This window comes from Lytechinus pictus, chromosome 4 (genome assembly GCF_037042905.1).
Source record: "Lytechinus pictus isolate F3 Inbred chromosome 4, Lp3.0, whole genome shotgun sequence".
Taxonomy (NCBI): Eukaryota; Metazoa; Echinodermata; class Echinoidea; order Temnopleuroida; family Toxopneustidae; genus Lytechinus; species Lytechinus pictus.
The window spans coordinates 22,789,296-22,805,814 of NC_087248.1; the positions used below are offsets into that span (position 1 = coordinate 22,789,296).

Below are 16,519 nucleotides of genomic sequence, written 5' to 3' on the forward strand. Positions count from 1 at the left end.
AAAACTCTATCACCATCCTTATTCTAACCCTATGCTCTCCGAGATATTAAAAGAGCAAATGTCGCAGGAGCATATGTCGTGCCACCCACTAAAATTCCAAAAGTGACACATATTGCATTTTCCCGTCTTTATATTATCATCACCAATGCCATTATTCTAACCCACTCAAACCTCTCTTCTAGCTCAAATTAAAACACATTTACTTTCCCTGAACAACATGAACAATTCCAGATTCATGCCTGTTTGACAAAAAAAAGTCGGGATAACAAACAAGGTATTGATTAGCTTAACTGAATGATCGGTTGATCTGGCGGGGAAGGAAAAAAAAGAGATAAAATATATAGCCTGCCGAGTTTGTCTGGGGCGCGATGACAACGTGATAAGAAGCGGAGCAAAGTGGGGAAGGATGGGGAGAGCTTAATCAAGGATGTGTCAACATACTCCTCAATCAAACTTGTTTTTTAACTGACAAAGGGGCGAGTTCAAGCGTTTCCCGTAGAGGGACACGAGCAGCTTTCATGAGGTCAAATTCAATCTGCTCAAATTGGCAACAACGATTTATTTTCTATTTATTCTTATACAATGAAAAAAAAATTTATATGGGTATAAAATGATTAAAACTGTACGAGGTCAATTTAATCTTATTTTACACCTCAAATTTGCAACAATCAATTTTTCATATTCATTTTCATACTCTGAAAATTATATCTGGAAAGAACATGTGTAAAAAGGAATGACAAAATAACACTTACTGAAAAGTTGCCAATTTGTATTTTAAACAGCGATTTTTGTTTTGTTTTCATCGCATTGCCAAGTTAGAGTGAGTTTAACAGCTTTTTGTTCAGGAACATCATCATACTGCACTGGAAATTGCATCCATTTTTTCAGTACATTTATTTCCTTCCTATTATTGCCTTATTCTTTAGCATTTCATGTTTGGGCTTATTTTTATCGCTGACAATAAACTTGCTTGAAGGCAGTATTAAAATAGATATTTTTTTAAAATTGTGTTCCATAAGGTAAAATAGGGTTAGTGAATGCAACTAAAGACAAGTGTAGGAGCAAATAGATAAAATATTCACTGTGAAAGAGTGTGTTATGGGCTGATTAACTGCCTGCAAGATGATAGTCAGAATCACCAAGAGACATGGTCCACAACACACCCATGTTATGAAGCAGCATGAAGCGATCCTGTATGCGAAAAACTATAAAGCAAATGATGTGAAATTGCAAAAATTGACATGATTTGATTCTAATCATTCATACAAACAGGTCATCTGTTGAGAAAATTCTAGTGACTTAACTGCTCATGAGGGACGCCAGGAACCATTGTCTTCGAATGACTTCTAAAGGGTTTTTCTATATTAAAGAGGAAACTGGGTGCTTTGTTTTAGAGTTTATGAAAGATCTCAATAATTTTACTCTAAATTCAAATTGATTATCAGGACAGTCCAATTTGGTCCAACAGGAAAATATTTACTTAATATCAAACATGAGCTTGTCAACTGCTGTACTAGTGATTGTTTATGCTTCTGACGATTAATTTGCATAACCCTGATAATGATGAATGGTGTTATGATAACTATAAGTGCCTTGTCAATATTATCAAATTAGACAGCACACATCGAGGTGTAAAAATGTAAAAATAGAAGCTCAATCAAACAACACAACAATCATTTTCATGACATGAGGATAAAAAACATCACTATTTTCAAAAAGCAGATTGTTTATATGCTTTTTGAATGCAAGGTTGCAAAGGTAAATCTATAATCACATTTAAAAACAAACTCTTTTTTTTTATTAAGCAGTTATTTAACAGTTCATTATCTAAAATTTTTGGAAGAAAATCAGGCCTTAAGAAAGACCAGGGACCGTCTTACAAAGAGTTGCGATTGAACTGATCAATCACAACTATGGAAAGCCAGCAAAGTCAACATATAAAATGCATGTTTGTTCAATAAAAATTCTAGATATGAATGTATATCCATAAATTTATTGATTTCTAGACAATTTGGTGTGTTCTTCTTTGTTTACAAAGGACATTTTGCAAATTTCCTGTAGAAACAATTATGACACTGATGGATTTCCATAGAGTTACGATTGATTGGATCAATCGTAACTCTATGTAAGACGGGGCCCCGATTATCTTCTTTTATGTAGTTTTAGAATGAATTTAAGTTTTTTAGCCGCATAGATGGTTTGCACAGTAATGAATCATATATTCCCTTTTAGAACTCATTGCTCTTTCCATGTTCATGATTATATGAACCAATACTGGTGTGCCAAACACGATCCAGTCAAAAATGTCTGCAGTAATTCCCAGGATTTTGGGGCGACAATTAAAAGCAAAAATATTACCTATGATCTATCATACATGTATTTGTAAAAAGGATACAAAAGCCCAATGTCAAAGAATGAAAAAAATATTTGATTCATTAACAATCCTATTTTAAAGGAACATGAAGAAAAAGGCTTTCTAATCCCACTGGAAATCCTCTAGATATATTTACATGTAAATAAATAAGAATACTACATGTTCAGGATATTCCACTAATTTCGAAGATAAATAATACTCCAGTATACAGTGATTTTTCACATTTTTTGTTTGTAAATGGAGAAACACAAGAGTAAAGCAGTGGTATCGTTTTACATCTTCAAAAAGAGTTGAGTAAAATCTAATCCAAATTGGTCGAAAAAGAAACATGTATACATATGAATTTTTCGAGAGTACAATATTAGGTAAAATTCACGATTACTGGTCCATTTCTATCAACATTCTATTTAGCTGAAATTATTTTACACAACAGAAGAGCCATTCCATTACAAAAATACTTGTTAAACCGTTTTTAAACAGTGTGTCTGTAATGTGATGACCTGGGTTCAAAATAAATTCATGCATGTGAACGGTCATTTTCTTTTAATCAACCAAGGAGTATTTATATAAACCTACTATTTGTTTAAAAAACTAATTTCTTTACACATTATTTTTTAACCAACATTATGTATCTCCATATGTCAACCAATCTTTTTTTAATTTAGAGAGTTTACTAAAGCCATTTGGTTATATATACAATTAATACTCTTTAAATTAGGTCCCTCTGATAGAACCTTAAGCCATAAGTCCACTGGTTTCTAACAAGCACTCATGCTTTAGTAAGTCAAATTAACACCACTAAACCACTCAAAGAATTATCAATTGAACATACACTAATTAACATGTAACTCCAACCATGTGTTCTGGCTGCAATATACATACAGTATGTGAAGATGTTTATTTCATGTTTTGAATAAAGATGGAGAAACAAGAAAAATTGAAATATTACAGGTGACAGATGAAAATCATCAATTTATTTAAAACTTTGAAAGGCTTCACCACTCTTTTGTCACTTCAGTACATTTTTCTCACTCTGTAATTTCAGATCTAATCTAGATATCTGTTGCGATTCCTGCAAAGGTCATTATTGAAATTATGAACTTATGAACTATAGAAATGACAGGAAATACCAAAATGTTAATGACTTGGAGTAAATACATTGATTGAAAGACAAAACAAAAGTGAGGATATGGACATGCAGATAAGGGTGCGTACACAAAAGAAACCAATAGCAAGTAATCATTCAAAAAATGAAAATCGATTCCTCATTCTGGATGAGAATGCGATGTAAGCTTCATTAATCTTTAAGAAGCCATCGTGGGCTCTGACGAGGAAGACAATGGCAGAATCCCTGATTCCCCTAATTTCCATCAGGCATGGCCGCACCGTCTGCAAATAATTAGCTGTCGCATTATGTTGGTAGCATTATGCCGGGACACATCCATCAATCGACCTAACCCGTGCTCCCAAACACACACCCACGCACACACACACACACACACGGACCCACCACCTCCACGCTACGGGGCACACGCCACAAACATGTACACAGCTAGCATGCAGCATCAATATCATACCCTCTCTCTCTCTCTTGCCTCATACATACAATTAGGCATAAAAAATGCTAACTCAACCCCTATGCTCTCTCCATCTCCTGGCTAGCTATGCAAAACCAGTGGAACTTAGACAAGATGGACCGCGGTATGCATGCATGCATGCATACACACTCACCCTCACACACACACTCACACACACCCACCAACGAGCTACACGTAGGAGGATGCTGTGTGAGCTCTACGGCAATATGTTCGCCACGTAATACAGATCAGGCATTCAAATTTGCTCACACAATATATATGTACGCAGGCCAATGCTCGTCATGTAATAATGCACTCCCAGCTACTGACTCTCCCCCCGCTTTCTCTATCTCCGTCGTTCTAAAAAGGAAAACAACCTACATGAGCACAAATGCAGGAGAGCAAGCATATGCCAGCAAATGCATTTTCTATTATTTCAGTAAAAAGCAATTGCCTGGATGCACAAAATAATTACTAAAAAAGTTATTCATGTTTAAAATGCATGAACGAAACCAACTGGTTATATGGCAAAAGGAACATATTCAGGGCGATAGTTTTATATATTGACTATATATATATATAGTTCTTGATGCTTAATTAAGTATGGATAGCTTATCACGGAGAGGCGCAAATGAGAAAGCCATTGATTTCCAAAACAAATAAAGCTTGCAAAATGTAATTGCCTTCTTACATAACATATGGGAGTAATTATCACAACTTTGCTTGCTTGTATGTATGCAATCTACGTACTTGTATGATCTTGTATATTTCATACTCCTTGTAAATTTACAACCATCTCAATGACTGCAAATTAATTCCAGTGACATAAAAAAATAACTGTACACAATATGTGTACATGTACATGCATTGGATGCAATTCTTGTAGATTGTAATATAGCAAATGGACAATTCAAGCTTTCTGGACATGGACAGTACAATACTAGCATTACAGACATATGGGGTATTGCAAGAAAATATTTGCGATCAATTGCAATTTTACAATTAATAAATCAATTTTAGCTGCAGCAAATCAGATTACACTTCTTATCAGAAGAAGCAGTCTAGAAATCAATCACAAATTTACAATTAATTACCAGACATATGAAAGATTTAGAGACTGAAAATGGACATGCAATTGAACTCAAGTTTCATGCAATGCCCCATTACATTTCTTATAGTCTCAATATTTACAGAATGTGAAGTTATTGTGAGTGCCTTGATCACCCTTAGGAAGGATATGCCTTTCGCATTTTATAAATATCTTTATCATTATTATTATAATTACTTTAAAGGAGTTGACATCTAATGTCAGTAAATTTTGATCCTTTTTCATCTGTAAATATAAACTTAAATGTTATCAATTCCGAAGTGTTGAAAATTGCAGACTAATGAATATATGTTTAAAAAAGACTTTCCAAAAAAAAATTAAGAAATGGCATCTTTTAAAGAAATTTGCAAATTATTCTTGGAATGCATTCAAATTAATACTAGATTAATAAAAAAAAGGCTTGATGATTGTTATAGTGTCATACCAAATGTATCACTGTAGACTAATGAAGTAGCAAAAAAGTAAAGTTTTATCATGGAATCGCCCAAATCTTAAAAAGTCATGAATTTGCTCAAGCTGTCCTTTTTTGCAGAATAGCCTTCATGAAGACATCGAAAATGTATCTCAAGCTTCCGTTCAAAATCGTCTAAATAATCCTTTCTATTAACTTTACAACTTAACGTGGGCCTTGGGCACTCTAAGGGGTGGTTTCGGACTGCTATAACTCATACTATACATTACAACAGATGGCAGAATTATATCAAATTATATAAGAAAAATAAACAACTAAAAAGACATTTAAATAAAACGATTGTTTTTTTATAGATATAGTCATGAATAACTGTACAATTCAGAAATTTAATAAAACTAATCAAAACATATATAAATATTTATTAAGTAATAAAACAAGAATAGTACATATCATATGTCTAATAACTGATTTTGGTTTTCATTATTAATGTTCCATTCAATGGAAATATGCCTACTGGCAAATGAAATTTGTAACTGTGTTCCAAATGTCATATATCAAAGAAAAATTGATTCCTATTATCAAAATTCTAAAAAAAACATACATGTAAGGGAATTTTCAGCAGGAAATTCAATTCCAAATTTATAAATGAAACTGTAGTTTCATAATAATAATTATATTCTAAACAGAATAGAAATATAGATTTTACAATTACATTTTATTAAAATGTTCTAAAAGAGATTACGAATTCATGAAGTAATTTTTACTATGTAAGGACCCCCTGTTCAGCAGCATTTGCTCATCTTCAATGTTACTTAAGATGCAGAGCCCCTTTAGTAACTATTATACAAGACATAATTTTTTATCTTTTCTTTTATATATCTTTATATGTAGTGCTTAATACATCAGAAAGAAGTATCTAAAGCGCTTTGCACTACAATGTACTACCCCAGTCATTGGATACTGGCATACCTTCATAATATATAGCAATGCCTTTCTCCACTCCCTGGGGAGCATTCCAAGAAGAGATACAAAAACTCAATACACTACCCTAACCTACTTAGGTAACCTACATTCGGGAGTGACCTCCTTACACAAGAGTTAAGAAAAGGAAAAGCAATATTGATCAAATCATAAACTATTCATAATACACTGGATTATATCCTTTAAAAGCGTTATTATGGAATTATTCAACCTGACTTGCTTTAATACTGACCTCTAGCCACGATTATCCTCGAAGAAATTAATCAATATCTAAACAATTAACGGGGTAAAAAACAATAAAGAAAGAAATGAACCCCAGTAATAGGGCTTTGAAGATATACTGCAACAAACAGAACAGAGCGGGCACGCATCAAAACAGTGTTTAATGACTGTAAATTTTGCTTTCTTGTCGAATTGCCCTAGTTCATTGAAAGCAAATATTTGCATTATTCATTGCATGGCCTGGCATGGAGGAATCGGAAACCAGTTTAACATGTACACAGGTGATGTGGTCCGTCGAGGGTTTGTATTTATTTTTCCCTCTCAATCATTAAACCGCCTCTCTCATCCATCCAAATAGGATAAATTCACCAATGAGCAAGGAATGTGTGTATTTATTAAAATCAATTAAAATCTATTTAGATGTAATTGGGATTGCCATTATAAAAAATTATGTGATTTATCTCATCCTAAACAAATGACTTGATAGTAAATATAGGTACTAAGAAGAATAGTTTTTATATAGTAAATTATGATAAAGATGTTATAAATTTGAAATTATTTTTGCATAATTCAGCCAGTTTGAGATGAGATTTTCATACAATCTAAATAACAGGGACTTCAAAATAAATCCAGATGGGCTGTACATGTAGATGGTGATCAGTCAAACCCTGCATTTGAATTTAAATCCTTTAGGATTCATTTTAAATCTAGAATGATCTACACCATAATCTAAAATGATTGAATTAAAATATTGAAGATATGAATTAGAGTCTTCAAGGTTTAAATCTAAATCCTGAGTTGGTCTGGGAAGCTTTATCTGGATTTATTTTAAATCCACTAATTTTTTTAGAGTTATTCTTCAATTTGTATTGCTTATAATCAAATCATGGCACAACATACAATTGTTAATCATCATCTTTATGACCATCCCCCTATTCAACAAGATCATCAATATTCACAAATCAACCATAAAATATAATTTTAACAGGCCATTCATTATACTTTTGTGTACATGTACATATACTTCCACTTTTTTTCAGATCATCCATCAAAACGAAAGCTGAGCATATTTTTACAGCATTACAGGGCTCATTAATGCTGAAATAAGCTTTGACACAACATGTTTTATGATTTATCTGTATTCTGTACAACAATTCATTTTCAAGAAAATTCTTTACTTGGGGTCAAAGTATCTAAATTGTGAATGTCATAAAATTTCTTCTAATTGATACTCAAATCAACTTTTTCTGCCTTGTTCTTGAGTCAGGCTTTAAATCATTCCAGAATTCTAAATTCAAACTCACATTTTTGGGGATGAATAGGAAACCTTAAAAAAATATGAACCAGCTCAAATTTCCAAATCATCCTGCTATTTCTGATCAAGCAAATTATTCTGATTCAACCTCAATATTATTTGCCATGGAGAAGCAATGTGGGGAATATTTTGTTGGCTTAATCTATTTGCAAATCACAAATCAAGGCAGTTTTAATTGCCAAATTAGAAAGCTTTGAGAAGTTTCTTAAATCTTGAAATCAATCAATGATCCTAAAAATGTGCTAATAAATAATCCAAACTTTGGACCACATATAATCTGCATGATCATGTTTCAAATGAAATTCCAATCGCAATAAACTTCAATGTGAAAATAAAATGCATGTACATATATCATGTTTTGAATGTAATTCTATTGCAATCTATTATTTATAATCAAGCTTTGATGTCCCAGTTTAATATGGAGATGAAAATGAAATTCCCGGGGAAATTCCTAACCACGCGTTTTTACTAGATCCAGACATTTGTCAATATTATTGCAAATTTCGACCATCTGCTGCACTCTCAATTTCCAAACAAATACGGGGTGCCTGGATTGTCAAAGTTCACCTATCTGCTGTGATGTGTGACCATGATGCTATTAGATATTCTCTAATCTCTATCTCTATATCAAAACAAAATATATCTTATATGCTTTTTACACTAGCGAAAATCTCCTTTAAAAAATATACTATAGGTGGGGCTAAGTGGGAATTTAGCTCCATCTATAGTATGGGGTTCAGCTTTACAGCCCACTTTCTTTTTTACACTACAGTAGCGAAAATCTCCTTAAAAAACCATACTATAGGTAGGGCAAAGTGGGAATTTAGCTCCACCTATAGAATGGGGTTCAGCTTTATAGCCCAGTTTCTTTTTACACAGCATTTTTGCAAGGTGGGCTAACCCCACCTATAAGGATTATTGGGCCCTGCAAAATAGCAGGGTTAGCCGAGCAATAGCGGTGCTAAGAGTGAAAGTCCGGGGTTAAGATCGATAGTGAAAAAAAAAACCCGGCTAAGCCAAGGACAGTGCTCGATTTATGCCCTATTTTATAGCGGCAACAGAGCCAGCGCTTTTGTCCAATCAGAGATCACAAATGGCTACCAAGTATGGGATGACTAAATTATGTTAAGAGATATCAAGCAAGCATTACCTTAACCGGGGTTAGGCAGAAAATTTGGTGTGTGTGTGTGAAAAAGAAAAAATTAGTACAGGTTTAAGGATAGTACAGGGTTAAGAACATCCAGTATAAAAAACGTATTTGTGGAATGGCCAAGTGGATTAAAGCAAAGGTTTTAGATTCTAACGGGGCAAAGCGATCTTGAAAACTACATCGCGAGGTGGTTTTCCGAACTGGATTGGAAGATCGCTTCCAAGGCCGCTTCGACCGTTCCCATTACGTGTTAAACTAGTTTCCACTAAACTAGTTTTAGGATGGTAGTGAGAACGGTGTCTATGAACAGTTGTTCTACTTCTAAGATAGACTAATTCCATATGGGCTAAGCCTCTTTGGTACTTCTCAATATGGTGTTTATTTGGCCTACATAGCACTTGGTCTTACACCCACTTAGTCCGGGGATTCGTGGTCTAGTGGTTATGACTTTTGTCTTTCAATCAGGAGGGACGTGGGTTCGATTCCTAGCCATGGCATGTAAACCTTCAGCTAGAAATTTACCCGCATTGTGCTGCACTCAACCCAGGTCACATGAATGGGTACCTGGTAGGAAGAAATTCCTTGAATGCTTGAGCACCTAGCTACAGAAGCCAAGCTAAAGCCGTAGTAATAATAGCAGGGCCTGCTGGGAGAACAGTTCTGAGTAAGGTTGTTGTTATTATTATTATCATTAATGCTTAGTTGGTGAAAATTCCACTTCCTCTATAAATAATCATTGTTTACTTTGTCACATGAAAACTTTGCTTTTACAAGTGATATTTAACCAAGTAGATATTAGACTTTATGGATATAGCTGAATTGGACAAATAATTGGCGAGCTAGTAATTAAACCAAAGGGTTGCTGTTAGACAAACCGGTTGTAGACGAGATAGGATTAGACCATGTGGGAATAGACCAGACGGAAATTAGACAAAGCGGGTGTAGATCAATTTGCAAATTTACTGATTTACTGATTAAAGGCAGTTAGCATTTTTTTTAAATGTCCTGGGGGGCGTTTCATGAAAGGACTTGTCGGACGTTTTATCCGACAAGTCCCATTTTATCCGACAGTTACCATAGGAACAGTGCCTCTCAGCCAATCAAAATCATGGAAAGATGTCAGATCTGACAACTTGTCGGATGAAAATATTGATGAAACGCTCCCCAGGATTCAGCATTTACACCAAATCTTATAATTCACACATTTTTGAAGCTGAAGGAAAGTAGTTGCAGCAAACAATAAGAAACAGTTTCACAAGAAACATTATAAAATCAAGATTAATTATCAGCATTGCATCGTAGACTCAGATCTGGTTTATTCAAACAAACTCTTTGAAATCTTAGCTGAAAAAGTACCACACTGGAGATCACAGATAAGCACGGGTGGGACAATGTATTACTGTTGCTTGGAAAAAGACCCGACATCTGGCTGAAATACCATGCTTACTTTGTCAATTTCTCAGCAATTACACATTCCCTTCCAGAATCATTTGGCACAGATTTGTCTAAACATACAAATAAACAATTTAGGGTCTCTTCATACAACCGACGTTTATTTTGATCTCGCGACCAGAATAGAATTGGGCTAAAAATAGTGAGTGTGAAAAACAACAAGATGGTTACATTGTTAATGAGAATTTGCACAAGCCTTTTGTACACCTTGAAGCACTGGAGGATTTGAAGCCATGCAAATACCATAAATTATTCTGGCAGATGTCCGTAATTACAATCAGGTACGAATTAGAAATACCCCCCCCCCCCCCTCTCCGCAGTTCTTCGTCCATCATATAATGCCGCTGCTGATTGCTGTATATGCATAAGTGTTGCCCCTCCCACACATTTTTCTGTAAAGGTCAAGTCCACTCCAGCAAAAAGTGGTTTTAAATAAACAGAGAAATATCAAACAAGCAGAATGCTGAACACTTGTGAAATCAAGCAAGAGTTTTATAATATGTCATTACTTTCTCATTTCATGTCTGATTTCGATGAAATTTTCAGCATTAAGCTAGTTTAAATTTTTCTCTTTTCATTCATCTTGACTTTTTGTTGGTCCGGTGGATTTGCCATTTTAAATAATTTATCACAAAAATGTTGGTTTCAATACATGCCATCCCCCGATCCTCCCGATGCTAGTTGAATTACTAATGAACATATCTTTCTTTCCCCCCTCTCTCTGTCTTTTTCTATCTCTCTCCCCCAAAGTATACATAGTATTCGATAGAAAGTCTCATCTCTTCTCACACTTTCTGTTCAATTCCACCTTGCTCTATCTCTCTTTCTCTCTCACCCACCCCCCCAGTCTTTTTTTTTCTATAGTCTCTAGTCTGTTTCCCCTTTTATCCATTCTCCTTTTCTCATCCTTTCTTTCTCTTTCCCTGCTTCTCCCTCCCTCCTTCCTTTATTCTCTTTCACCTCTCATTCTTCCAATTTAAATACAGTGTACAACTGAAAATCTGACATCCATGGATATCCAAAAATAAATATTAATCAATACTGCACTTACCTTGCTCTGCATATGTGGCAACAATTTGTAATATTTGAAAGGTACAGGTGTAGAGAATGAGAGATACCATAGAATATCAGTGCACCAAAATAATAATACCAAAAAGATACATCTAACTTCTAAGAAACTAATATGACAAACATCAGCAGATACACAGGATGAATAGAAGGGGAGGGTAGTGGAGAATATGAGCAGATGAGGAGCGATGGGGGGGGGGGTGAGGAGTAATAGTGGGAAAGGGGTAATTGTTGGGGAGGGGTGGAGGGAGAGGGGGTGGAAGGATGGTTGGGGGTGAAGGGATGATTGTGGGAGGGGGCGATGGTGGGAAGCTAAAAGATGATGGGCGAGTATAAGAATGGTAGGAGGGTAGTGGGAGGGGGATGTTAGCGAGGCAGAGAGAGGGGAGGATGGTAGGGGAGGGAAGAATGATGGAGATGAAGGGGGAAGGAGATGAAGGGGGAAGGGAAGAAGGTAGGGAGGGGAGAATGGTGGGTATGGGATAATAGGAGGATGGTGGGGGAAAGCTAATAGATAATGGGTCAGCACAAGAATAGTAGGAGGTGGAGGATTGCATTGACCGGAGAGGGGTGCTACCATGGGAGAGGGGAAATATGGATCGTAGGGAAGGATTAATGGGGATGATGAGGGGTGGGGAAGGAAGGTGGAACGAGAAGGGAGGATGGTGGGCAAGTGGAAGGATAAAGGGAAGGGAGAGGATGAGGGTTGGAGAGGGGGTTGGACATGAGTACAAGGATAGAAGGAAAGGATGGAGGTGTGGCAGGGGTGCTAGAGAGAGGGGGCGGTGGGGGATGAGGAAGGGAAAAAGGTGGGATGGGGGAACATTAGGGAGCAGAAGGATGGTGGAAGGGTAGGATGATGGGGGGGGGGACACGAAATGATGATGGTAGGGGTTGATGTCTGGAGTATGATAGGTTAACTGAAACTAGTCGAGAAGGAATGATGACATGAATTGAGGATGGGGAGGGGGCACAAATCCCCCCAAAAGTCAACAAATTGATAAAGGATACATTCTCATTGAGCCGTTCTTGGATCCCACGGCCAGGATGTTCTGGACAGGGTCGTATGCCATGGCGGTCGGTTCAAACGGGAATCCATGGCGAACAACCTACAATAAAAATCAAACAAGAAAGATAGCATAAAAATGGAGCATTTTGAGATGTCATTCATGGTCATCGACTCCTTCCCTGCTTCATCAACATAATCTCAGAAACACATGTATTCCAGTTCTAGTAAAAGACACATAACAGACTAAAAGAGGTATTCCATACTGAATATAATAATATTATTGAACAGATTAATAAAAGTCAGACAAACAAACACTGAAAATTTGATCAAAATCGGACAAAGAATAACAAAGTTATGGCATTTTAATGCCGATTTGCATTATGCCGGTAAAACAGTTCAAGGCATGTCTCATGAATATTCAATGAGCAAACTGATGATGTCATACTCATATCCCCATTTTTCTTTTGTATTTTGTTATATGAAATTAGGTTCATTCAATTTTTTTCCTTCAAGAACCAAAAATATTGGAATAACAACTGATTATAAAGTGCATACATTGCTGCAACTTAATTCATTACAAGGGAAATATTCACACATGAATGGAAAAATGAAAAAATTATGATTTCATGTACACATGTAATTTAACAAAAGAAAAAGGATGATGGGGATCTGTGTCATCATTAATATTCATGATGACATGCATATAACTTTTTTCACAATAATACTTTAAAATTCAATAACTTCGCTATTTGTTATCAGATTTTGATAAAATTTTCAGCCCAAAGGATCCCTTTAATGCTGGGTCTGTATCAAATGACATAGTCATCCCTTTGACGAGGCGTGACATATTTTTTTTAAAGACAGAGACCAGAGAGTAAGGATTGGTCATGACATTACTTAAACACTGTAAAATCTTGTGTGTTAAAACCAACACCAGTTGGTGTTCCTATATGTAGAGGACCACAACCCAAGGTGTTCAACTTCTACCATATAGTTTGAATATAACACCAAAGGTGTTAAAGTAACAATAAAGTTGTTGTAATAATACCCATGGGTGTTAAAATATTTTTATTTTTAATTTATTATTTTTTAGATTTAAATGATTGGTGTGGCGCTTGATATACATTTGTACATGTACACCAGTTGACACCACAATTTTTGCTTTGTATGTTATCTTGCCACTCAAAAAGGGGGGATTTCCCATGATAATTTTTTTTAGATACATGATCTCATCACCCTGACAAGGGTTTACCTTACACACACCCTTGTCAAAACACTTCTTTCTATTGAATTTATTCAGTCCATGTATTCAATCAACAGACTGATGTATATTGGATGACCCAGAATGGGATAGCCAAAAATATTCCACAAGTTAAGAAATGTATATTGCATGAATTGAAGAAGAGTGTAATATAATATTGGCACTCGTTGCCATAGGGAGTGAAATATTTTGGGTATCCCATGAAGAAGAGCCATCTACATGTATTGTAATAATCAATAATAATAATAACTATGTCTTATATATAGCGCTTTTCATGAAATTCATATCAAAGCGCTTTACAATGTAGAACACAAGAAATATAGACAAACAAAAGAGAATTAGAAATTACATATTTAAAAAAAATCATTGTTATATAGCGCTTTTCATGAAATTCATATCAAAGCGCTTTACAATGTAGAACAAGAAATATAGACAAACAAAAGAGAATTAGAAATTACATTAAAAAAAAATCATTGTTATATAGCGCTTTTCATGAAATCCATATCAAAGCGCTTTACAATGTAGAACACAAGAAATATATACAAACAAAAGAGAATTAGAAATTACATATATAAAAAAAATCATTGTTATCTTGATGCTCATTATTTATTAGACCATGCAATAAGACACACACTTGACACTGTCAGATATTTGAGCATCAGCATCATGCAATATGATATGATATTGCACAGGAAATAAATCCAGACCTAAAACCTGTACTTGATGAGATAGTGTACATGGCACACAAGGTGCTACATAAGCACTTGCCTGATTGCCCGGGGCAAGTAAAAGTTAGAGTTGGGCAAGCATTTTGAAGTATAGACCAAAACTACTCACAGTAAAATTCTCACAGTGGAATGACCAAAATTAGGGTTGATATGATATGGACCCTAATTTTGGTCATAGCAGGCAAGATAAAATCACTTTGGAAAAAGACATGCAGTAACAAAGTACATCAGTTCATGTCAAAAGTAGTTCAATGGTTTATAAATCCACAATACTTTCTTTTGAAGAGGTTAAACTTTTTTTTCAAGGATTTTTTCAGGCAAGTGAAATCGATTTTTGGGCAAGTATATTCCAACTATTTCAGAATTTACTTGCCCAACTGGGAAAGTGCTTCTAGAAAGTTATGTAGCACCCTGGCACACACAAGCAGTGATTTAGTCAGTACAAGAAAGTATGGAATTGTATTAGCAATACTAGGCCTTTAAAGTATTCTGTCCATCCAAAGACATGTTTACTGCTCAAAGAGCACCTCTTATAATCATTTATTTATTATAGAAAATGACTAAAATGATTGTCTAACATAAATGAAATGGGGTGATCTAATTTTATAACAAAATGGTTTGCAACTATCAAATGGCAAAAAAAAAAGATAGTTGCCAAAAAGGCAGATAATGATATAGGTTTATTAAATTACTAGGTACAGAAAAATAAATGAGAAAAGATAACTTTAACGATTCACAATAGGGAGGATTCATTTCCTTATTAAGGTACCAATAATGGCAAAAAGCTGTTTGTAAAGTACATGACTTAATGAACAATGCCTGTGTGAGAAATGCAACTTAAGCAACAATGTATCACAGTTTGCTATTTTAATAGAGAATGGAAATGTTTAAATACAGAAATTGTGACACAATTATAATGCACAATAAAACACTTGTTAATAAACTACATCACATGTAGATATATTTCTTTAAAGAGGATACTGACATATTATTAATAAGGCCTTATCATTGTAGACATCAAAGGAAAGAAAAGGTAGGTTAATTTTTATATATTTATCAGTATTGTTTGAGTAATCAGCTAAATTTCCACGAGTCAATAAATCAGCTTGTGTCTTGTAATTTTATATGAGTAATCACATTTCAGTTTTAATTGATTAAAAACATATCACTGACATGACTGATGTATTTATTTCTGTCAAATTCAATCACTGTTCACAATAAAATGATAAAATGTAAAAAATTGTGGAAAGATTGGTAATTAAAGAAAGGGGATACTTGGAATGGATGCCATAACTCTCAAATGTACTTCATCTCCAATAATGATACAACAAAAATCTATGATAATGATTTTATTCAAGAGATTCCCAACATGCGTGCGACACATATGGGAGCATATACACACACTGACCGTACACGAACGGGGTACATACGGTATGTATGCGGGCCTCTAGCCACCTGTAAATGAATGGACGAGGTCGTGGAGATTCGTTCCACCCACCTACCTTGCATACATTGAAGTGCTCCGGTGTCAGAGATTCCACAACATCTGAATCTTTCGGAGAAGAGCTGGATCCCACCCCCGCCGTGAGCCCGTCCAGCACCCTCACAAGACGTTTCATTTTGCTTAATTTCTCCACGATTGTTCCTCAAGAAATTGCCATATCTCCACGATAAACAGTCCACCTCTCCATTTGGCCCGTTTGGAATAAATCGCGAGAAAAACAAGCAAGATGCGTACAGTCGGGCAGTGCTGTCGATCGTCTGCTAGCCTACGTAAAGTCACTTTAGTGTGTAGGCGCACTACCGCCGGGATGAATTTGCGTGTAAGTCTATGCACAAGTATGTGATGCACATCAACATAT

General features: G+C 35.2%; 1 protein-coding gene across 6 annotated transcripts in view; it reads right to left on the bottom strand.

The window, feature by feature from the left end:
• LOC129259327 (syntaxin-binding protein 5-like) overlaps positions 1-16,519 on the bottom strand; it is a 122,336-nt gene extending 105,817 nt beyond the window's left edge. For 4 of the 6 annotated variants that reach the window (XM_064098660.1, XM_064098657.1, XM_064098655.1 and 1 more), the window contains exons 1-2: positions 16,160-16,519; positions 12,671-12,768 (exon numbers count right to left, since the gene is read on the bottom strand). In XM_064098660.1, coding sequence (XP_063954730.1) covers positions 12,671-12,768; positions 16,160-16,276 — 215 coding nt within the window. In that variant the 5' untranslated portion in view covers positions 16,277-16,519. The remainder of the gene's footprint in view (positions 1-12,670; positions 12,769-16,159) is intronic. The other 2 variants (XM_064098659.1, XM_064098656.1) reach the window with 1 other exon arrangement.